The sequence below is a fragment of the Carettochelys insculpta genome, chromosome 9, assembly GCF_033958435.1.
Source record: "Carettochelys insculpta isolate YL-2023 chromosome 9, ASM3395843v1, whole genome shotgun sequence".
Lineage (NCBI taxonomy): Eukaryota > Metazoa > Chordata > Testudines > Carettochelyidae > Carettochelys > Carettochelys insculpta.
Window position 1 is genome coordinate 44656833 of NC_134145.1, and position 24805 is coordinate 44681637.

The window sequence follows — 24805 nt, forward strand, 5'->3', positions numbered from 1 at the left end:
CCCAAATATAAGGATGTGAAATACCTAGATTTGTTTGGTAAAAAAGGTCTACTCCATGGGGCTGGGGAGGGCCTGTTACTCAACTGGCTAACCTACTGGCCATCCTGAGCCATTATAATTATAATTCTTGGGATTTCCTCCTCAAATTTAAGGACTCATTTCCCCAGGGGTCATAAGTAGAGTTCAGTGCCGTTGTCAAGGAAGGTAAAGCGGTATCGCATGTTTCCAAAGCTCTTTGGACTCGGGGAATGCTGCCTTTAGGGTTCTTGCTTCAGGCATTGCCATGTACAGTGTGGCTTGGCTTCATCTTCTCACCTCCTGCCTGAGGTCCAACAGACCATTCAGGAACTTCCATTCAATGGGATAGGATTGTTCGTAGAGCAAACCACCTCCTGTCTTCACAGCTTAAACAAGTCTCACAATACGATGAAGTGCCTGGGTATGCATGCTCCAGCTGTGCAAAGAAAAGCTGCAGCCCCCTTTGTGACCTTTCCGGCCTTGGGGGACATCTCAGCTGTTCTCAGTGCTGGCTCTGCTACTCTTGACACAATCCTTCTTCCTGCAGTCTGGGGCCCTGCAGGGCCAGTCCAAGCCTTCCACCAGGGCAAAACAATCCTTTTGATAGTGAGCAGCCCAAGGCTGCAGTGTAAGTGCCACTGGATCCTTCATTCACCTTCTTCCACAGATTCTCCCTGTTCCTCCTGGCATGGTCAACTATTACGTTGGACCGATGTGTCCTCTGAACAGTTGCACCAACTTATGCCATTTCTTTCTGTTCTCTTCTGCATTCCTGCCCCCTTGCCTATTCCTCTTCAGGGATCCCTCTCATGAGTAACTTCTACAGGAGGTTCTGTTGCTCCTGGCCATGGGGGGGGGTCAGAGGCTTCATCTCAATACAGGGGCCTGAAGTCCTACTCTCTGTTTTGTAGTCCTGAAGGCAAAAGGGGGACTTTGACCTGTCTTAGCCATCAGGAAACTCAACAAGTTTGTTTGACAAATTTCATACAGTTTTCATGGGTACCATCATTCCCTGCCTGGCTCAGAGAGACTGGTATGCCACCCTTGATTTGAAAGACACTTATTTCCATGCCAGGATCCAGCATTCCTATTGGCAATACCTTTGATGTACAGCGGGCCACCTGTAGTCATGGCCCTCCCGTCTGGGCTGTCCATGGCCCCCAGGGTGTTTACCAAATATATGACCATGTTGGCAGCCTTTCTTCAGCAAAGCACTATTCAGGTTTACCTCTACCTGGTTGGTTGGCTCCTGTGGGGCCATTTGTTCTACCAGGTGGCAGTCCAGGTGGCTTTCACTAGAGAGACTCTTCTGGATATGCTGGGGCTGATGCTGAATCTGGAAAAAATCTCATTGAGCCTGACTCACTGTATGGAGTTTATTGGGGTGGTTCTCGATGTCACCAGAGTCAGAGCGTTTCTTCCTGATCATCATTTCCAGGCTGTCACCCAGTTTCTTTGTGCCCTGTCTGTGTTTTTAGTCACCCCCGTGCAGATGTGCCAGACTTCACCTTTATCCCTTCCAGTTGTGGTTAGTGTCGGTGTGTTGCCTCAACTGGGACAATATGGACATGGTCGTTAAGGTGCCATAAAAATGTCTCCGATGCTTTTAGCTGGTGACTAAAACCCTGGAATGTGCTGGTCAGTGTCCCCTTTCCTACCCCGCAACCTACTATGTCTCTAGTAACAGACAAGTCCATTTTGTGCTGGGGAGAGTTCATCACAGGAAGCTTGCCACTCAGGCAATGTGGTCTATGGAGGAATTCTCTCCCCCACATAAAAGTGTGTGACCCCGTACATTGTTTTCCATAAGGACAAGGTTAATCTCTGCTCTCGCCCAGCCTTCCTTGAAAAAATGGTCTCTGGTTTTTATGCTGTCCAGGATATTTCCCTTCCTGGCTTCTATCTTTAATCTCGTAGCTCCCCACAAGAGCAGAAACTTCACTTTTCAATGTGAGGCATGTGTTTTGGCATCAACAGGACCAAGCCCTTTTGTAAGACTTCAAAGCTCTCTTGTGGCCATTACTGATTGTATTGAAGGATTCCTAGTTTCACTGCCTTTCGTTTTTTCTTTGATCACGTTCTGTATGTGCACGTGCCACAATCTCCGTAACTTTACCCTGCCACCTATTACAGTGCATTTTACTTGAGTTCAGCCCTCTTCAACAACCTTCCTGGCTCATGTTCTTCTCCAGGAAATCTGTCAAGCTGTGACATAGTCCTCTTTACACACTTTCACGTCACACTATGCTGTGTTGAAACAGTCCAGAGGGGATGCAGCCTTTGGGGCCGCGGTCCTAGAGTCAGCTATGCATTGACTCCAATCCTGCCTCATGGGTGTGGCTTGTGAATCACCTTAATTTAAATAGATGTGAGCAAGCACTTAAATGGTTACTCAGCTTTGTAACAATTCTTCACGATGTGTTGCTCTTATCTCTTACCCACAGTCCTTCCCCACTATCAGTGTAGCCGCCAGGAAGGAATGCAGGGTGGTTGGGTTGGCAGGGTCATATACAGGGCTTTGCAGTGGTGCCACTCCAGGGGGCACACCACAGCCAACTTGACAGCAGCTAGGGTAGAACTTTCCGACAGTTGTGTACGTGGTGTGCACACCTACTTTGAATAGACTTGAGCAACACATTGAAGAACGACAGTTACAAAGGTGAGTAACTGTTTTTTTTTTAATGCCTATGTGAGCTGCAAATCATACCTTTGCAGTATAGACATACTTTTAGATACGTGATTTGTAAAAATCAAGGTTGGTCATGAATGAGTGCCTCCCTGTGGCCAAACCTGAAGCCAAATAAGGTGAAGTGCAATCTTTTGTTCAGTAGCACTTTAATCAAATATATTTTTTTGTATCTCTATGTAAGTGAGGTAGAAGGGGGATACCGTTTGTGTTAAACACCAGACTGAATGCATATTGGCCAACAAAGAACTTGAATACACTGTAGTAAAAATAGCTGGCATTTTTCAGGGTAAAAATAAATGTCTGCTTTGCTTTGCTTTACAGATTCCATGTAAAAACTGGACAGCAACTGACTCTATTGCATAGAAGACAAAAAAATCAAGTGATCTGTTGGAAGAAGCTTAAGTTTTATATTTTAAATCCTGAAATTGAAACGTTCTTGAAGCCAAAATGCCCATATACACAGTTCCTACTAGAAACAACACTCCTGTACTTGGTGTTTCTTCTCTACAAAAAAATCCTCCACAAAATACTTTTCCTATAAGCAACAGCATTGGACAGCAACTTAAATCACAGGTACCAGAAAATGAAAAAGATGGTTCACTGTCTCTCTCTCTGACTAAAACCAGACAAATAAATAGGACCTACGTGATTTCTGCTTGTAAACAAGCAGGTGATGCTTCAGTTGCATTTAAGCATGAGGGTAAGTTAACACTTCAGAGAAGAACTGTAGCAAGCAAAAAATCCAGTTCTACAGATAAGCAGTTGGAGGAGAACACAGCACAGGATATTGAAAATATCCAAACAGATGGAACACTTAACCTGCAGGGGCGCATGAAGACTGGATCAATAGAGAAACATGGAACAAATAAGGACAGTGAACCTGGGATAGAAAATAGTGATTCCTTTGTTGCTCAGACAAACAACAAAAATATATTTCCCACAGGGATTAATATTGGTGACCCCCATTATGTTAAATCTAGTACTTGCTTAGTTCAAGGTCAAACAAATGAAAAGAAATGCTCTGACCTGAAAAATAAAGATTCTGTTGCCGATCTTAATGGTTCAAGTGTAAATGGGAATAGAAAATGTTTGAAAAATAGGACAGCTATTGCTCATGTCCAAAATCAAAATGACATTCCTAGATCAACACATTTAATCACAAAGCTTGTTAACAGAACCCCGGGGGTAAAGCTGAATGAAAAAGATTTTAATGAACTGGCTGGAAGGGAAAGGATACGAAATTCAGTTGCAAAATATGACAGTTTGGAAAGACAAAGAACTTTCAGAAAAGGTAGTGGAGCAGAAGGAATAAAGGCTACACCAAAGCATGGTGTTCTTCAGGATGCCAAAAGTCCAGCTGTATCTATTCTTAAGAACAAGAAATCCTGTCTTCAGGTTACACAGAAAAAAACACCAAACACATCCAAGTCTTTGTCCATAAGTAGAAGTGTGAGGGGAGAAGAAAGTTCAATATTTATGCAACCTGCTGCACTTAAAACAAAAACTACAGCTCAGAACGCTTGCACAGAAGAAAACCCTCTCAAGGTGGAAAACAGTAAAGTGACTGTGGCTGTGCGAATAAGGCCTTTCAGTGACAGGTTTGTAATAAATTGTTTTCAGAGATCGCTATGGACAAGTTAAAATAGTCTCAGCAGTGCATATTAAATAGAGTTTTACAGTAAAAGGAACAGTGAAACATATTTTTCAATTTGTTGCTAATGTTCAATTGCTAATGTTTCCTGCATAATTTCAGTCAGTCGTCTAGGCAAACAAGGACACTGCCTTGATAGAAAGGATGCAAGTATTTTATCTGACCATATTAAAAATCTTCAGCTTGCTTTTAATGTCAGCTTTCCATTTTACCATAGGTCTGGTTTATACGCTGAGCTGAATTGAATCTGGTACCATAAACCTGAACATTTTTATATGTATCAAGGAGGCTACATGGTCTTTCTCTTAAAAATTTTCATTCTCAACATATAATGTGTGTGAGAAATCTAAGGTGTAAAGAGAAAAAGTTTTAAGAAGCACATTGACATAGTTCAGGCTGGAAGATTAGAAACCACTTGGAGAAATGTTATTGGTCTGTGGTAAAAGGCTTGTTTGTTTTTTTTTTTTCTGCAAAATTAAGCAGTTCTTTATTAGATGATGGTCTGCATAAATGTAAAATACCTTGGTTCTGAAGAAAATAATTTAATACACCCTACCACACTTTGCTTCTAATGCAATCCTTATCTGTAAAGTTGTTGTTTGGTTTTTTTGTTTTGTTTTTGTTTTTTTTTGTTAAATGTAGAGAGAGAGAAGAAGAAACATCCCAGGTGGTCTTCATGAGTGGTCCAGAGACAGTTGTGCAACACCCAGAAACTAAACAAGTGTACAACTTCATTTATGACTTTTCCTTCTGGTCTTTTGATAATTGTCACCCTACTTTTGCAAGCCAGGAGACAATATATAAGGCATTGGCAGTACCACTCCTAGAAAGAGCCTTTGAGGGCTACAACACCTGTCTTTTTGCTTATGGACAGACTGGCTCTGGGAAATCATACACGTAAGTTTCATTGCAAATGGTATGATTTTGGAAATGTTTTTGTTGGAGATGAATATGTGTCACCTGGATTTGCTTAAAAATTGTTTAAATTGGTTTGTGAATGATCTGTTCAGCTTTGGAAAATGTTTTAAATGTAACACCTTTTATGTCCAAAGGATACAGGTAGTGCTCAGCAGGAAAATGTATCAAGTCCAAGGAAGCTTTTGGCTAGAAATGTCTTCAATCCTAACAGTTTATTAGCTTTATGAAGTAGAAATGTAATGTGCGATTTGATGATGTAATGTGTGGCTTAACTTGGCTCCCCGTGAAATAATGAGCTCTTTTAGGTTAAGGCTGAGCACTTCTGAAAACTGCACAGTCAAATGTTAGGCTATGTTTTCACTAGAAATGCTGCAGCGATGCCACTTGTTCTTCAGTTTAGACACTTCCTTACAGCAGTAGGAGGATTTTGGTGTCAATGCAGTTCTTTGATCTCTGGGAGAGGTGCTAACTTGGTCATGGAAGAAATCTTCGGTTGATTTAGCACTGTCTTCAGCGGGGTTAGGTCAGCTTAAGTTTTCGTGTAGACCTGGTCTTAGTCTATGCAAAGTTTTGGCAGCATTATATTGGCTAGGGGATGTGTTTCATTATTTACTCAGCCCAGTAAAACCTCAGGTGTAGAAGTGCACTGAAGTGCAACTCAGTATAGAAGCACAAATATTACTACTATTGGCATGTGATGCATCTACACTATTTGTCCTGCTTAGATAGCTATGGCCAGTATAGTTAATTAGAAAGCATATATAGTATAAACAAGCATCAAGTTTGGTTAATTTTTTGTAACTTTTTTACTCTCATTTTAATATCCTGTTTCTCTCCCAATACATACACATCAGTCAAGGAAAATGGATTACAAAGCTAATAAAACTGATGACATACGAAGTACTGACAAATGCACAAGTACACAAATGAAGGAAAAAAGTGTTTTTCTTCGTTTTTTCAGTTATAATTATCTTTAGCTGTTATTAGCTAATGCTTTAATTGAAAAATATTTAGACAGCAATCTAAAATTCAGGCAGACGTTTAAAATTTTGCCATTCCTGTGAAACCCTAATTTTTCCTTGAAGTATTTAGTAAAGGTGGAATAAGATAAAAGGTATCAAATGTGACTGTAGTATGAAATTGCCATCTTCGTAGCATCCTTTTTAAAAGCTTGAAAATGACTTGTTCTCTCACAACGTTAGTATTTTCTGTCTGGCAAACATTGATTTGTGCCTCTCTATACTCAGCTTCACTGTTCTCAGATACTGGCACACTTGTAGTATATATTTGATTAATTTATGATCCTTTGTTAGTAGAAGTACATAAGGCATTGTAGATCCTACTTGAACCACGGCTATTCTGTGCCTTTTTTTCAAACTAGTTTTTCAGTAGTTGTGTTGGGGAGGAGATGGAAGAGGTCATTTTACAGCATTGTTGTAATGTTTGCAATATACTAGTACAATGTTGGGATTGTAGTTTCAGCACAGATTGCTTTCTACTACTGCAGCTATAAATGTAAATATTTACAGTTGTTAGTGTCTTTTTTTCAAATGGGAACTGAAACTAAATTGATCTAAAGATGCAGTATATTGAAGGTTGATATTATAGATAATGCAAATTAAAAGGATTGTGAACTGAAGCTAATGAGGTACTTGATATAGGAATAACTATACCAGATTGATTTTGAACAAACTGGTGACTTAAAGTCAACTGGCCTCTGTGCATTGACTGACTGTTTTTTAAAAGTCAATTTTGGTATGCTTAGACGTGTGTTTACATACTACTTACTCATAAAATTCAGTAGTAGTAATGAGTTGAGGAAGTTGAACTGGTAGGCAAGACTTGAAAGGGAGGCTCATAAAATTCACTTTGGAGATTGGTTTGCACATACCAATGTTGAAAAGACAGGCAGCAATAACCTGTTTTGATCCTTAAATGTCTGATTTATTTCCATAATTAAGCATTTGAATAATTCAGAAATGCATCTGGGGATTTTAACAACTATAATATGGCCTTGAATATCTCTTGATTTATATTTACCTGCTTAATGTAAATATTAATGTCTTCTTAAAACACTTCAAATTTGTGTGTATATGTTGTCTTGTAATTACAGGATGATGGGATTTGGTGACGAACTAGGAATAATTCCAAGATTTTGTCAAGATCTTTTTACTCAGATAGCACAGATGGATTCACAGCAGGTAATGTCAGAATGCATATGTTTTTGTGAGTGCATTGAATCAGAAAGCAACCTCTGTCTTGTGAAGTATTTATTCCTGCCATTCTACTCTTTAGTGCTATTTTACTTCCTTCTAGCTTCTGTACTATGCGACTGCTTTATATTTGATTTTTGCTAGAACTGATAATCAATGTTCTCTAGACAGTCTAAATCCTATGTTGTGCTATAGTTTCATATCAGGAGTAAAGCAAAACCAAAAATGTATATACTATTGATACTGTACCAAAAGATGGAGTATTTTCATGTATTTTATTTTATTTAACAAAACAAATACTACTAAAGGTAGGGTAGATAAAAATCCAAGCATATGTGATGGCGACACATAAAATGAAACTCAGTTAAATAAAATCTACAAGTGATACAGCCTAATGTTAGCTATTTTTACTCGTTTTTAAAACACACTCTCTCTCCCTCCCCAGCTTCTGAGTCACAGGTTTAAGAGATCTGCAGTGTCCATGGCAATGGTCATAATAGGTTTCCCACTCCCTTGTTTGGGCAGTTTCTCAGAGTGTATTTTCATATAAAAACCTCAGCTTTCTTGTTGTGGTATGTGACATTGAAAGACAAATACGCAATCATTTCCTGACAGTGTGTGAGCACTTCATTAAAATTATTACAATTACTTTTGGATAAACAAAGATGAACATAATATGAAAAAAGGAAACCGAGGAAAAAGAACCAAAGTTGGATGGGACAAGGTGCTAAGCAGAAACTGCAAAATCAACCCCCTGCCAACCCAGCCCCATTTAGTTGCATAAAGTAGAGCTAACTGGAAAGAACCTGCCCTAATTGGGGAATAAGGGCTAGCCTGACAACCCAGGACTGTATATAAGAGGATGGGGAGAAGGAAGGTGAGGGAGCATAGGCAGAGAAAAAGCCCTTCCCCTCTAGGGTCAAACACAAGAAGCCCAGAGCTGTGTACAGTGTATGGTGAGAAAGTGGAGGAAGCACCAACTTATAAGTAAAAACACCATTGGCTACTGAACCCCAGGGTCTACGAGTGACTTGATCTGAGCATAGCAGAGGCAGGAGCCAGGAGAACCAGTGTAACAGAGCACAGCTGTAACAGTTAGGTGAATGGTCTCTGGTTGTATTACAATTATTGTGAAGTTGTTTTTTAGTTAACATAATGCTCCCAGATAGTTGAATAATCTTTTAGGCCTGGCATCTGTATATGTGATTCTTTACAAAAATAGTTACACCAGCACAATCACTAGGGTGGATGCAGTTATATTAGTGTAAAGATGCCTTATATCAGTTTATAGCTGATTCCCCTTCCCGTATGGCAATATCTGAATCAGTATAAGCACCTTGAGTGAAGATGCAATTATATCAACATAATGAGTTAGTACCACTTTAGCTATTTATACAATCAGCGTGCGTTTGGGCCCTAGTTATGGGCCATTGTGCTAGGGCCTGTGCAAATGCAAAACAAAACGATGGAGAGCTTGCACTAAATATAAGACAATAGAGAGACGTGGGAATAGCAACAGAGGAGTACAAGGAAACAGTGTCCAATAGTGGTCAGAATGAGTTGCAGTGGTGTTGGTACACCAGCATATTTATCATTGTCAAGATTTTTGTAGGTATCAACACAAAACAACATTTAAAGGAGGGTTTTCAAGGAGGATGATGTTGTACTTAAAGGAATTAGGCAGGATCTCTTGCAGGTGGATAAGACAAAATATCACATTTACTGGTAATACATACTCCCATCAACACTGTATCCTATGTATATGGTATTACACTCACACACGCATTCACGCAAACATGCTCCCTCTTGTTTTTACCGACTAGTTGCTCCCCCTAACTTCGCTGATCAGATACGTTAATGCTGGGAGGGTTGAAGCCGGGCTTCTGCCGATCTGGATTGATGCTTTGATCTTGAGCCCCAGATTCCCCCTGCAAGACACTTTAGATTTATAATGGCCTCTCGCTCATGTAAATCTACAGCAATTAGTCATCCAGTGCATATGCAAAAACCTATGCACTCTTGGCTGTGTCAGTTAGTCACTTTCTTTAGGTCCTGCCTCAATGCTGTCACTCCCAAGGTCATCAATATGTCTGATCTTCCCCACATGACAGATCTTTACTGTCTGTGGATTTCGTCCAATTCCTCTCTCCAACCCTTGTAGCTATTCTGAGGTGCTTGCCTTCCACACTTCTTATTCATGCCTTATTTGTTCAACGGGGCAGTCAAGTAAAAGGGGAGAGGTCTATTACCAAAGATTTAATACAGAATTTCTACAAAACAACTTGAGTCCTATGTATTTCTGGAAAAAGCTTAAGTTTCTATATGAAGAAAATGTTAGAGTTTACAAGTTTCAATTTAAAAGCCTTAATACAAGGTTATAAGAAGATGGCACAAAGTTATGTGAAGATTCTTCATACGGTGATACATCCTACAATGATCAAGTAGCCAAAATTTCCAGTTTGGACAGAGGGAGACAGGCCAGTTGTTGAGGGTCATCAGCACAAAGCTAGAACTTGCATTTACAGATGAGGTAAACCAAAGTTAATGTATAGAGGGAGAAAAGGAGATGAAGGATAGAGCCTTGTGGAACCTCCACAGAGAGTCAAAAAGGGTGAGGGGCATCTTCCAAAGAATGCACAGAAGAAGCAATTAGACTAGTGATGTGCAATAATTTTTCTCGGAGGATCCACTCCACAAGTTTTGGTACTGGTTGTGGGCTGGCTCTAGTCTCCTCCAGAAGGGTCTGGCCTCTGGAGTGGAGGGGCTACAGAGAGAAGCAAAGAGTGTGAGAGTACAAAAGAGAAACAGTTTGCGTGTGAGAGTCAGATTGTGCTGCAGTGTATATGTGAAAGTGGCTGACACAGGCTGGGTATGCGTGACAATGTCACAGTGTGTCTGTGCTGATTGTTATTGGGTAAGTTTCTGAGAGCAGTGATCCCCTGTCGCTTGAAAGGAAAGCTGTTTTGCTCTTTCTCCCTCCTACCCTGCTCTGTACTCCTGAGCGAGTCACTTATTATCCATGCTTCAGACTGAAGGAGCTCCACTGTGTGTCTACCCTGATTTCAGCACTAGCTTCTCCCTTCCACCCCCTTCCTCCTCTGTACAGCTAGCAGGAGAATTCTAGGAGCAGCTTGGCTGCAAACAGAACCAAGTGCAGGTGGAGGCTGCTGAAAATGTGCTGCTGGCTGTAAGTATGCATGCTCTGCTAATCAGGGGGAGAGTAATGCTTGGTGGGCCAGATCCAGCCCCCAGAGCTGATTTTTGCCCACCCCTGAACTAGGTAGGAGAAGAGCAGGCAAATTAAGTGTCCTAGAAGCCATGACAGGACAAAACTTCAAGATTATGGTTGACAATGTTGAAGTTGGCTGATAGCCAAATCTCAGAAGTGGTGCACCATCCTCATTCTGCTCGAGCTAAGAGGAGGTAACTGGAGACTTGACTGAGAGAAGTGTCAGCAGTGTACAGACAGCTGAAACTGGATTGCAGAGAGTCTGGGACAGAGTTGGAGAAGAGGAACTGGAGGTGGTAAGGGTAAACTGTGTTCAGGGAACTTGCAGGTTAAAGGAGTGGTAGTTGGAAAGACAAGTGGGATTAAAGGTGTTATCATACGCTTTATATGGGTGATTATATGCTCATCCCTCATTAAATGAGCACTTTACTTGTGAGTACTCACTAAAACAAGGGACACACACATACCTACTTTCACTCACTAGATGAGTGAACTCCCCCCCCCCCGCCCCCCCGCTAACAAGAGCCTTACCCCTCACTCTGCAGACCCAACCTGCCTCACCCTGAAACCCCGCTGGCCCCACAGACCCAACCTGCCTCACCCTGAACCCCCAGCAGCCTGAACCCCCTACTGGCTCCACAGCCCCAACCTGCCTCAGCCTGACCCCCCACCCCCACTGCGGACCCAACCCACTGCAGCCTTAACTCTCTGTGCCCACTCCATGGACCCAACCCACCACCAGGTTTTAACCCTCCCTTCTGCTCATGGTCCCAAACTGCCCTCAGCCTTTAACCCCCTGCTCAACTCAAGGTTCACTCACCCTTCAAAAGCAGTGCCGTGTGCTACCACTCCTTTGCTGAGTTATGAGCACTTGGAACAAATCGGAGACTTTCCCATGTATTTTAATGGGAATTTAGTGTCCCTCTTTACAAGTTTTCACCTACAAGCAGAAATTGGGGAACCAATTGTGCTTGTGTAACAAGGGATGAGTGTACTTAAATATATCGACTCCTTAAGATGACAAATGGTTAGATGGGTGAGTGGTGTTTATTCCTCTGTGATACCTTGTTTCTTTCTTTCTGTAAAGGCTCTATTATAATTTAGTGGGAAGTTCTTTAAATACTACATACCAGACCCCATGTTCTGGGGTTCATAAGGCAACATCGTTACAGATGCTGCATTGGTGCTGCACAGAGTAATGTAGGTCATGCCAGTTGAAGAAAGCAGTTGTATTTGTTGGAGTTTTGGAAGAGCAGGACACTCCTGTTACTCCAAATTAGTACGTTGGAAATGATGTGGAAGCCAAATTCTTTAGTGAGCCAAAAAGAATTTCTGAGAGAAAAATTGTGGTGCTCATGTGGACAGGAACATTTTTCAGAGAGCTGTACAAACAAGAAATGATACTAATGGCAGAATCTGCAGTTAGAAGCTGTCATACTTGTTTCCAACTATAATTTTTGCTTTGGAATTTTTGTAAGGACGTCTAGCAAAAGGGTCACCAGAGCTGTTGTGTAAGTTTAGATGCTAATTGCTAAACTGTAGGTTGTGGTACATGGCAAATTTATGTGCACACCTATGCTATGGAGGATGTATTGAGATTTTGTTGAGTAATTCGTACAACGAGGCGTTTCTCCAGAGATGTGCTTTTCTTGTTTCTATGGTTACTGGGATTCAGGCTTTTGTAAGATTGAATTCTTAATAATTTTGTTAGAGCTTTTTTGCTTTTTTTTTTCCATTTTCAATCTGGACCAGAGTGCTTGAGAGAGAGGACTAAGGCAGCTAAATCTCATATTGCTACGAATTACAAGATACCATCCTTGGTAAGAATGGTATGAAAGACTGTTTTGCATCTTTGTTCATGTTAGAAATCTGATTTTTGAGAGGTTTGTGGTATTAAAGGTAATATTTAATATAAAAGTGGTGGACATCTATCTTCTTTACACTCCTTATTCTGATGGTATTGTCCACGTATGTAAAGACAAACGAGATCAAGTACAGGTAATTGCTTTCTTAGAGGACAGAAAAGACTGCATGTAAGTCTTTGGTGAACAAATGGTGTATTTTGCTGAGAGGCTGTGAAATAGCTGAAGTAATTTTCAGTGAAGTTTACAGAGAAATGTTTGTTTGACTGGTCTAGAATTTTTTGCGTCTGTTGTTCAGCACATGAGCATACATTAATATACAGGTTGAACCTCTCTGGTCCAGCAACATCCCTTGTCCAGGAGGACCAGGAATGTTGCTAGATCAGCACGCCGTGGATAAGAAAGCCCAAAATGTTTGTGGCTGGGTTGCCAGCAACTGGGAGAGGAGATGGCACCTGGGGCTGTGGGGGGCGGGTAGGGCCTGCTGGAGTTGGCAGCAGAACCTGGCTGGGGCTGGACTGGCATTGGAGCCCAGCCAGAGGCCTGGAGGCGGGGGCTGGACCCCAGCAGTGGAGGCTGGCTGGAAGTGGTATCCTGAAAGCCAGGCGTGTCATTGGAATCCTTCTGGGGTGGGGAACCTAGTGGCCAGGTACAGACCAGCACTGGAGCCCAGCTGTGGGTGGTAAGCCTTGTGGCTGGGTCTGGTAGCAGAACTCAGTTGGGCAGGATTCTGGCAGCTGAAGCTGGGCTGGAGGGGCAGCAGAGCCTGGGCAGGGGTGAGAAGCCCCACAGGTGGGACCAGGACTGGCTGTGGAGCCCAGCCAGAACCTGCAGTCCAGCTGGGGTTGCTGAGCTTGGCGTCTGAGGCTGGACCAGCAGTGGAGCCCTGCATCTGTGGCCTAACCGGCAGCAGAGCCTGGCTGGGGAACCCGATGGCTGGAACCGGCCCCAGCATAAGAATCAGAGAGGGTAGGACCAGTAGCAGAGACCAGCCGGGGGTGGTATCCCAGTGACCAGGGTGTCAGTGAAGCCTGAATAGGGGTGCAGAGCCCAGCAGCTGGGGTCAGAGCAGCAGCTGAGCCAGCTGCTATTGGAGGTGTGGGGGAAGGGACTCCAGCCACCGAGGCGGCCATGAGAGGAGCTATGTCAACTGTCATGTCCTGCAGTAAAGTTGGGCCAGGAGCATGGATCCTGGGTGGGGAGTCCAGCCTTGTCTGCTGATGCATCCTGGGGGAGCTCAGAGTGTCTCAGCAGAGGGACAGGAATTGACCTTCCCTGGTCCGGCCAACTACCTTGTTTGGAACCAGTTAGGTCCCTAGGGTTCCAGACCAGGGAGATCTAGCCTGTGTTAGTATTTGCAGTGACAAAAATTAGAAATCATTTGACTTTGGGAGGCACAGGAATTATGAAAGGGTAGTTAAGCATTGAGGCATTGAGCATCTAAGTAGTATATTGCTGAATTTAGCATACAGAGTATCATATTATAGCTTCTGATAAATGCTACTATGGTGGATATGTGACTCTATTCTATGCTTATGCACTGTGAATTAGTAATTCTGCTGCCATAAATCAAGTTCCATTTTTCTCTGTCAGTTTTATTTTACTCATCTTTGCTCCTTAAACATGACATTTCAATTTTATAAATATTATACAAGCTTAAGAAAAGGGGTGAGTACTTCCATAGAAAATCCATGTTCAATAAATTAAGATATTTATGGCTACCAGTTAAAATAACAATGCATGTCCTTTTTCTGACATAAGGTAAAAAAAATACATAAGTGTGCTAGCACCACCAGTCAAAACCTTTTATTTTGTGCTTTGCTTGTATCATACCCTGGAAGGGTAGTCCATAGAGGAATATGAGACCTGTGCAGGAGTGAATAAAACATTTTTGGTGTATTACAAGCACAAAGCTGACATTTTACAACTCTGGGAAGTGGTGGATGGAATTGTAATGAGTTTTATAGACCTAGGATTTTAAGTATACAGTCTTGTTACTGTTGGCAGATGACTTGAAAATGAAAGCTTGCAATGGTGGTTTAGGATACCTGCAGAGTCCCTTAAATATTTTGACTGGAAATGATGAAAGAAGTCTGTAAAAATATGATGCATATTTTTTTAAATTAGATTTCGTACCACCTTGAAATGAGCTATTTTGAAGTCTACAATGAGAAAATTCATGATTTGCTCATCTTTAAAGCTGAAAATGGACAGAAGAAACAACCAGTAAGTTACTATTGATAATATACACACAATATATCTGTCAATATGTAATAAGTTTTGACACTTGTCTTCTAATGTGGCGGACATGGTAAGCTACCTGTTGGAAAAGCTTGGTAGTTGCTGTATAGATGGATCATGTAGCACCATGTATTTATGATATGCTGATTGCTTGCTTGCTCATCTCCTAATATTTATCTTGTTAGAAGTGCTCCTAATAAATGAGTTAGAGAAATACACTGGATTGCTGTGAAGTATTTTTAGCTATGAACAGAGTGCTTAGAACTTATTCTGGTTCAGATTTTAAAAATAGATTGACCTGCTGTTTTTGTTATATTATCATCACGTTTTAAGGTAATGTATGGTTGCTAAATAGCATCTGAGTAATATCTTGCAGAATAGATTTTACTTTTGTCTACTGCTATTAAATCAAAAGTTTTTCAGCAACAAAATTATCAAATAGACACTGCTTTTGGCAGTCTTGGTCCAACTAAACACTGCTACTACTTTGTCCACCTTTTTGCTAGTGATTGATGCCACTGCACAGACTATTTTAAAACAGAACCAAGGTTATTTTGAATTAAAGTAACACTGTGCAAAAGCTGAAATCTCCAACTAGGGCTTTAACTTAATTTAGTCTGACCATGACTCTTCCAAGCAGAGCAATTTACCTCTTCCAGGCTCCCAGCTGTGTCCTTTCTCTTTCCAGTGCTGGTGAGTGCAGTAGGTGGTTTCACCCCTTCCTCTTGCCTCCTCCCCTGAGTAACATGCCTGAGAGCTGGGGGAGAGGGACAGGGACAGGATGAGTTTGGGTTGCATTGCTTCTTGCTGCCGGAGGTTGCCGGGGGCCCTGATCCCTGCAGCCAACAGCAGGCCTCACTGCTAGTCTCCCGGGACCTTCGGCAGTTGGGTGGCTGTTGCCCCCTTGCTCCTCCTGCCAACCACTTGGGGTTGGAGGAAATGACCCTCTGTTCCCCACACACCCTGATACTTTGATATTTTTTGTGCATCATTTCCCTAACTCCCACTTCGGGATTTTTGGGTTTACTCTCTCCCTGCATTTACATTGTGAGTTTCTAATGTGTACCTCCAATGCAGAGGGGAGGAGTTAGGGAGCAGAGGTTTCTGCTTGACACAGGCTTCAGCTTGTCTGTTTAGCCTTGAAGCCTTATTTTAAGTAGGATTTAAAGCTGTGATGTTAGATCAATCTAGCTAAATAATTCCATTAGAAACTCTGCTCATAGGTGGCGAGTTGTAAATGTCTAAAGAACATCTTGTCCTGGAAGTATTTGTTAGATTCATTTAGCTAGTATGATATAGTTTTAAATCCTGTAGAACATAAACCATTAGGTTTTTCAGTTCACTAAATTTTTTTATGCTTTAATGAAAGAAAGAGATCTTGGTGTAAAATCCTAATGGTGTGGTACAGGCACAGGTAACTCTCATCTTGTAGCTAAGAAAGGTCAGTACTATTTTATCCCCCACCTAGAACTGAACCTGACATACAAGCTATAATGCCTTGCTGCCACTAGGATTTTACATCAGGGTTCTTGCCGTGATGTAAAAATCCACCTTTCTGCAGCAAAGGGGTAGGCTTATGGAGCGAGGTTGGAGGAGACAACAATGAAAGAATATTGAGAAGACCAACAGTGGACAAATGGAGATGAAAGTGGGGGAAAAACATGAATAAGGACAATGCAGGATTGTGTTCTGCTTTATATTAGCAGAATATCTTAAATGGAGATATTAATTACTGTCTCATATGAGAGGAGTGCATCTGTGGAAGGGGGAGAGAAAATAGAGGAAAGGGAGATGAGAAAACCAAAAAATGCTGACTAGAACAAGAGGAAACCCTCCTTTCTCCTAATATACAACATGTAATAGTAAAATGCATTTTTGTATTGAGCATTTTAAAAATTCTCCTTCTGTTAAGGACCCATCCTATAGTTCTGTATAATTGGGAGAGTTAGCTTGGATGGTGATTTTTGGCAGAATATCATTTGTTCATGGACTTGAGTTAAATTTCTGTTCAGTTTTAGAAATGTGACTAAGTGTGTGTGCAGGTGTTTTTGAAACTTTAGTGTCAAAAGAGTTTCATAGCATATCCCAATTGTAAATTTTCCTTAACTTTGTTTTATCCAAGCGTTGTTACATCTTTGGTTCCATTTGGTAAGCAACAGTATATTCCAGTTTGTGCGCTATTTTGGCTTGGTTTCTTGTTGAGAAGTCATATTTTCATTTATCATTCTGGTGAAATAAGTTTATTATTCTTGTTATGTTACTCTAGAGCATCTGATTTTTTTAATAAATAAAACACCTCCCACTCACGCCTTCATGACATACAGAAGAAAAATTCACTTATTTTCATTAGGTTTTTTTTTGCTTTTAAGAGACTGTCGCATTCTTATGATGTTTGCATATTTAAATAAGCTTTTTCTTTTGCAATTATTCTCAACAGCTCCGTGTAAGAGAACATCCGGTACTAGGACCATATGTAGAAGACTTGACATCGTAAGCCTTAATTATTATCATTCTGGTAAATATGTTGACAACACTGTAGTGCCCTAGTTAGGGTACTTATTATGACTGTGTGCAGTCCCATTGACTTAACTGAGGTTCTGTGCAGACATGAAGGTAAACCCTAGAAGGATTGGACAGGATCTTTGTTTCTGCAAAGACTTGTGTAAATGCCTGTCTTCATGAACTGTAAATAACCTTATTGAGGCCAATGGAATTGCTCACTGTGAGTTAAGCACATGTGCAAGTCTTTTCAAAATCAAGACCTAAAATCCCGCCCATTCTTGCTGGGGTTTACTTAGGATTGCATGATGCCTTGATGAAGTCAGCCTTTATATATTTGTTTGTTCATAAATCAATATGATTTTTGAAAAAATAAATTGCTAATTACTTTGTAAAATAAAATAATATGAACTGATTTGAAACAGAACTTTATTTATTTGTTTTATAGGAATATGGTCAGTTCTTATTCTGATATCCAGGTAAGATAATGGTGATGAACACTGAGTACTGAAAATCCATCTTTTTAAAGTTTTGTCTCTTGACTGGTCCCTTCTTTACTACTGAATGCTTGTTTTCAGAGATGATAAAGCTGAACTTACATAGCCTATGATATCTGATCTTGAAGCTGACTATAGGTGGGCAGACCATTGTACCTATGTGAAGTTACTTGCAGGACTGGGGCCTAAGCCTTTCATTTTAATTTCTCATTTATGTTTAGATAAAAATAATAGTGATCCAGTTTTTTCCTTTTGCTAGCTGAGGGTCTGAAAATAAGTTTACACATCTAATTTTGCCCATTTTGGCCTCTCTGATCAGAAGTGAAAATGAAGCAGAAAAAAGTGAAATGTGGTGTTAATGCTCAAACCATTGATGAATTCTGGAAACCTACATAAGTTACATCCCAAAAGTATTTTCTGAGCTGCCAAAATTTTTCCTTTTAGAGGCTCACAGTAGTGCTAAAACCAGTGTGTGTGTGTGTGTGTGTGTGTGTGTGTGTGTGTGTATATATTTTTTTTTTTTTTTTTTTTTCAATTTTTGCAGAGGTCTTTGAACTTTTTGTTAGTTGCTCATAGAATTCTTTCACTTCATGTCCTATTTCTTGTCTCCTATTATCAGAGTTGGCTTGAGCTAGGAAATAAACAGAGAGCAACTGCTGCCACAGGCATGAATGACAAGAGCTCTAGATCTCATTCTGTCTTTGCTCTTGTGATGACACAAACAAAGGTATGGTGCGACTGACTTTTGAGTTATTGCAATAATGAAGTGGTGAAAAATTGAATTTTTAGGTGTTGCCTTAAAAACATAGTAGGCTGAATCAAGAATACTAGTCTTACTTTCTATGCAGCCAAGTCTGTTTAGTTTCGTATACTCAATATTCGTTTTTCTTTTTAAATGTGCATTCTAATGTGTCTAAGTCATATTGTAAACTTTTTAGGTTGCTGCTTTTCAAATGTTTTTGTACTATATATAGTAGTGTCACTATACCAAAATGTTCATGGTGTGGTTACATAAGGGAAGAAAATCCTATAATACAGGTTGAACCTCTCTAGTCCAGCACCTTTGGGACCTGACTGGTGCCGGATGAGAGAATTTGCTGTACTACGAGAGATGAATATTATTTAGAAGCATTACCAACACATCCACTGCCTACTGGGCTCTTAGAAAACGTTCTGGTATAAATTACAGCAAAATAACTGCACGAAAGACAGAGCCAAGACTGCTGGCTGTAAACAAACGTTATCATGAGATTACAGGGAAATTGGCCAAACCCATGATAAATGGCTGTCCATCTAACTAAAATTATGCCCAATTATGGGTGTTGCCAGACAAGAGTGTTACGAATTAGAGAGCTTCAGTCTGCATACAGTTTTGACTGTTTGTCCTGGTGATGTCTCCCACTTGCCTCACCTGGGTAAGGTATGAGATAATGCAAATTTTTTTAGGGCCTGTTAAATAAGCCTTTTTTTAGGGCCTGTTAAATACACCTGTGCACTCAGGTCAGTGGCTTCCACCACCAGCATATGTGTCTCCCTGTTGTTTTGTACATAGGAGACTGACACCCTCTACAGAGAGACAAGAGTGGGGAAGGAGGCTAATCAGAGACACATCTTTTCAAGTATATGGGTCTCTGACTTTTTTTTTTCCTGCACAGTTTTTCCAGTCCTCCTCAGTTATTACCATACCTTGCCCTGTCTTTCTCATCAGACCAGCATGTACATCAGTGCTTTTTTCACTCATTAGTGGTTTAGTCTTAGACTAATGAAGGTCTGAGAGAATGCCTTTTGATTTCAGTTGGTGCTGGATTGAAGCCAAAGTGATTAGTAATCTTGATGTGCTTCTGTGCTGAAGTACCAAAAGTTGAACCTCTCTCATCTGGGACCCTCAAGACCTGACCAGTGCTGGATGAGAGAATTTGCTAGACAATGGGAGGTCAATATTTTCAGCACATTACTAACACTGCCACGGCTTACTGAGCTCTTAAAAGACATTTAGGGGTAAATTACAGCTAAGTAACAGCATATAGAGCACTGATAACCAGGATTGGTGGCTGTAAACAAACTTTATGGGACCATGGGAAACTTGACCACTCCCATTATATGGTTGTCTGGCTAACAAAAATCATGCCAGATTATGGAGTTTTCTGGATGGGAAGAGTTCTGAATTGGAGAGGTTCAACCTGTATTAAGCTGTCTCACATTTTATGAATTCTACTTATGCTTCCAAGCTTGTGCATGTGTGCTACCAGAAATTATCAGGAGTTGCTGTCTACTTACTATCCTCACCTTACTGTTTTTCTTGTTAAGTTACACTGTATTTTTCTTAGTCCCCGAGAGCTAGCTGTGTTAGTCTGTATTTTCACAAAACAAAGCAGAGCACCACTTGCCATTATCTCTAGCCCTCAACTCAAAGCCCTTGAACACGTTGTAATGTACAAGCCCTACTGGAACATGATTCTTCACTCTCGCAGGCCGTAGGTGATAGTCCTGTTCTTTCTTAAAGGCAGCCACCCAACCTCAAGAAAAATCTCACTAGCAGCCATACCACAGATATACTAACCAAGGAACCTTTCCTTGCAACAAATGCCGTTGCCGGCTCTGTACACACATTTACACTAGAGACCCCATCCCTGGACCTAACCACGTCAGTTACACGATCAGGGGTTCATATTCCTGCACTTCCACTAATATATATGCTATCATGTGTCAGCAATGACCCTCTGCCATGTGTATATTGGACAAACTGAACAATCCTGTTGCCAAAGGATGAATGGACATATATCAAACATTAGCAATCTGAATACACATAAACTGGTAAGTGAGCATTTCGTCTTGGCAGGACACACTATTAATGACCTCATGGCTTGTGTGTTGCAACAAAGATTTTAACATCAGATTACAAAGGGAGACGTTGAATTGGAAATAATTTTCAAGTTTTATACCTATCATCATGGACTCAAGAAAGATGTCAATTATCTTACACAGTACAAGGACATTTCCCCACCTTTGATATTTGCAGTGATGGCAGACATCCCACTTAACCAACACTTTACAGAGGTTTTTTCACTCTCCTTTTCTTACCATCCCATTTATTTAGCTGATTTGTCAATTTTCTTTCATTTTTTTCTCTCGGTAATCCTCCAGATCTGAAGAAGTGGGTCTGTCCCACGAAAGCTCATCACCTAATAAGTTATTTTGTTAGTCTTTAAAGTGCTACATGACTGCTTTATTGTTTGAAAGTGAATAATATGATAGACCTGACTGTTTTTTTTTTTTGTTAAGTTTGATAATGTTATGGAAAATATTTTAATTTTGTAGACTAAGTGCAGTAATCTTTTTTTCCTAGAAAGAGTTGGTGGAAGGAGAGGAGCATGATCATAGGATTATCAGTCGCATAAATCTAATAGATCTAGCAGGCAGTGAACGTTGCTGTCCTGCTCAGATCAGTGAAGAGAGATGGAAGGTAAACTGCCTTTATGGTTTAATGACAAATGGGTTATCCCAAAGAGCACACTGCTGTGAGGCCATGAAATGAAAATACTTTAGGTTTGCGTGTGTGAGAATGGCCTGTGTTGAATGACTCTTGATATGGCAGTGTTTTTTGCATTGCTGCTGTTTTTTTTTCACGACAGGAAAAAATATAATGTAGATAGTCTGCTGAATATTCTGTACTTTTAATAGTTCACTTCTTTAATTGCTTATCAGCTTCACTTGCATAATTCTCATAATTTAGCTTGTTTTCTTTGTAACTGTCACCTTTCCATCCAGCACATTATTTTTCACTAAATTTTACTGTTTAAAATGTATGTGTATGTAAATTATTATTGACCTGAGTCTCGCATCATACTTTGAGTTATTTTCCACACCTATTCGCTATCTACTTTAACTTGACTTGGTTATAGTGAAATATAAATACGGATTTAAAAAAAAGAGGATGGGAGAAAGCATATTTCAGCTGTGGTTTTTGTGTAGGAGGCTTGGACATCTGTAGTCTTGTAATCTAGTTCTCTTCCAAAATGCTTGATATTGAATGCTTTCTTCAGCTTTTAATCCCATACGTCTTGCATTTGTTTTAACTCTTCAAAGCTGAATATTCTTTGCCTAAAGTAAGGGAGAAAACACTTGCATACCTCTGTTTTCATAATGCGAAGAAGCTAAAAAGAATGTGGGTAGAAGAGCATCTGCGTAAGTCTCTTTTTTTCTAACTTGATCTAAAACACAGACTGTATACTGTGCAGAGTCGGAATTTATCCCTTTTTGGGCTTTGGCTTTATTACCAAAAAAGGTTACAGTAAGATAAAATAAAGAGATAAAAAGGTTTTCTCCCCAACCTTGTCCAATGTTGCTCATCAGACCTGCTTAGTCCAAAATAGATCTTCATTGCGTCCGATTATAGATCCTTCTGGACTTCTCTTGTCTCCATTATATCAGTGGTGGATTAGTACAATATATCTAAGTCAGCATAATTAATTTAGCATTTCCTGATAGGACAAACAGCTTCTGTTAGCAGGATGGATTCACAAGGGACCACTGCCAGCCTGTTAGTCTCGTTTAGCAATTGGTCTTTTTTTTTTTTTTAAATCATAATGCTATGGATGTACTTTTATTTCTGCTTTATATAGGAGGGCGTGAGCATTAATAAATCGCTGCTGACTCTGGGGAAAGTTATTTCTGCACTTTCTGAGCAATCTCACAACAGCAGGAGAGCTTTCGTTCCTTATCGGGAATCTATCCTTACATGGTATGTATATTTCATGAAGAGTTATTATAAAGGAATTGGTTGATTCCATAGAAAACAAAGAGGAAGAGTCGTGTGAGACTGCAGATCATGCACCTGTAGACTCTTAGGTCTAAATATTGTCTGAAATAGCTACTGGATGAAATGAATTTGAGAAATATTTTCATGTTCTGTTACTCATGGATACATTGAAGGACCACTATATGTTTCCTCTGTTTTGTACTGTAGATAAGGAAATTATTCTGGTGCCTTTTCTTCTCTTAACAGTGCCTTTGCCTCATTGCTGTTTACTTTTACTCTTGGTCCTGAAAGACAGCTTTCATGTTTCTGTTTCTCCACAAGAGAGGAAACAATGTTCTATATTTCTATATTGTGCTTTTTTTCTTGCTGGCCTTGCCTTTGTGGCTCCAAGATATTTTGTTTTTTGTTTTTTTGGCTTCCCCCCCTGCTCCCAAAGACAGATTTGTCGGCAAGTTGTCAGCCTGATTTGAACTAGTGATGGGGCAGGCAGGTCACATTAGCCACACAGTGCATGAGAGGAGCCATGGGTGGAACTGTGGCTTTGCTCCCATCCCTACCTTCCACAGCCAGAATCCTTCTTCAGTCCTCACTGACACTGAATTGGTTCCACAGTGTCATGCACTTGTGTATCAACTAATATTTTAAAGATGAGGGACAAACCTTAAAACTAAATTACTATCAGCTGAGTTATGATACTATTTTGTTGTCTCCTATAGATGAGCCGGTGGAGGCAAGTGGCCTGGGGGTTATGCACACCCAACACCTGAGTTTAAGTCAGAATAGGACTTTCTGTAAATGAAATGTCCTTTGCTCTCATTCTGGCAATTGTCATAAATACTAAATCTGGAGTAGGGAAAATGTAAAAATGCACAGGGAGATAAGCTTTTTTTAATTCAAGAATGAAGAAGAAAAACTTTTGGACACAGTAAAAACTATACCTTTCACCTTCCACTCTCATTGTCAGCTGTGGTAGTAAGGTGTATTGTCCTGCAAATTATTCAAAGAACTAGAAATCATTGACAAATTTCAGATTAGAAGGCAAAATGGATGGTGTAATTTGGTAGGAGATAGAAAGTTTCTGAGAAACTGCTGGGAAATGTCATCTGAATTCTAAATCTATATTAATGAATATTTGTCACTAATAAATGAGAAATATTAATTTATGACCTAGTTCTATAATTCGTAAGAAATTTTCATCTGAAATTATCCATGTTGTTGGAGCTCCAGTTGGTTCTGCTGTGTTGAGGCATTTGGGAATAATTTTTTTTTTCCAAACAGAGGAGGGCATAAATGGAAAGTGGAGAAATGCTCGTGTGTAATTGGTTTTTATGGTTTGTAAGAGTCTTAAGGTATAAAAGGGTGAAGTTATTTGGGAGTGTAAGTAGTTGGTTGATTTTTCTCTTGAAGCTTAAGAGAAAAATGCTGTGTAGTGGTACACAGGAACAGCATCATGATCAGGATTTGGCTAGCTGGTTGAAAATAATCCTGAAATAGTAAATCACACCTTTTGTTTTTGTTTTTAATTTAATCCATTAGAACTCAGAGTAATTTATTTGGTTTCAGTGCTGGGAATAACTATTTCATTTTCTTGCTGATGAAGGTTATTAAAGGAAAGCCTCGGTGGAAATTCAAAAACAACTATGATTGCCACAATAAGCCCTGCTGCCAACAATGTAGAGGAAACCCTTAGCACTCTTCGATATGCTAAACAGGCTTGTTTGATAATCAACACTGCTAAAGTAAATGAAGATATGAATGCTAAATTAATTAGAGGTAAGGTGGATTTGACTGGAATATTGGCATAGAATGGTACAACTTAACTCAGGAAGGACAGGCGGGGGAAAAAAGGAGGAGGTGTTGTCTTGTATATTAAAATACATGCTCTAGAACTAAGGTGGAGATGGATATAGGAGACAGAAGCTATGTCTATACTATGAGGTAAATTTAAATTTATTGCCATTGATTTTGTAATGCTGGAATTTATAAATTCGAACTTGAATATCCTCATCTCCCAGTGTGTTCCCCCCAAAGTCGACTTAATGCTGCCACACTCAATTGGCAAATATCAACTGTTACAGCAGGGCATTGTGGGAACCTATCCCACAGTTCTCTAATCCCAGTAGCCTTCTGGGTATTTTCGCTGATGTAGCCTGAGGAAAATAATGCCCCGCAAGTGGTTGTGGGCAGTTGATATCATCTTTCCACATTGCATTGCCCTTGTTCTCCTTC

The 24805-nt window shown here is 40.3% G+C and overlaps 1 protein-coding gene across 1 annotated transcript in view; it reads left to right on the plus strand.

The window, feature by feature from the left end:
- The first annotated feature begins 3154 nt into the window (after nt 1-3154).
- Nucleotides 3155-24805, plus strand: part of KIF14 (kinesin family member 14) — a 109935-nt gene continuing 88284 nt past the window's right edge. The window contains exons 1-10 of the mRNA XM_075002959.1: nt 3155-4305; nt 5001-5255; nt 7390-7477; nt 14708-14806; nt 17259-17311; nt 17769-17799; nt 18437-18544; nt 21164-21280; nt 22440-22558; nt 24177-24349. Of these exons, the coding sequence (XP_074859060.1) occupies nt 3155-4305; nt 5001-5255; nt 7390-7477; nt 14708-14806; nt 17259-17311; nt 17769-17799; nt 18437-18544; nt 21164-21280; nt 22440-22558; nt 24177-24349 (2194 nt within the window). The remainder of the gene's footprint in view (nt 4306-5000; nt 5256-7389; nt 7478-14707; nt 14807-17258; nt 17312-17768; nt 17800-18436; nt 18545-21163; nt 21281-22439; nt 22559-24176; nt 24350-24805) is intronic.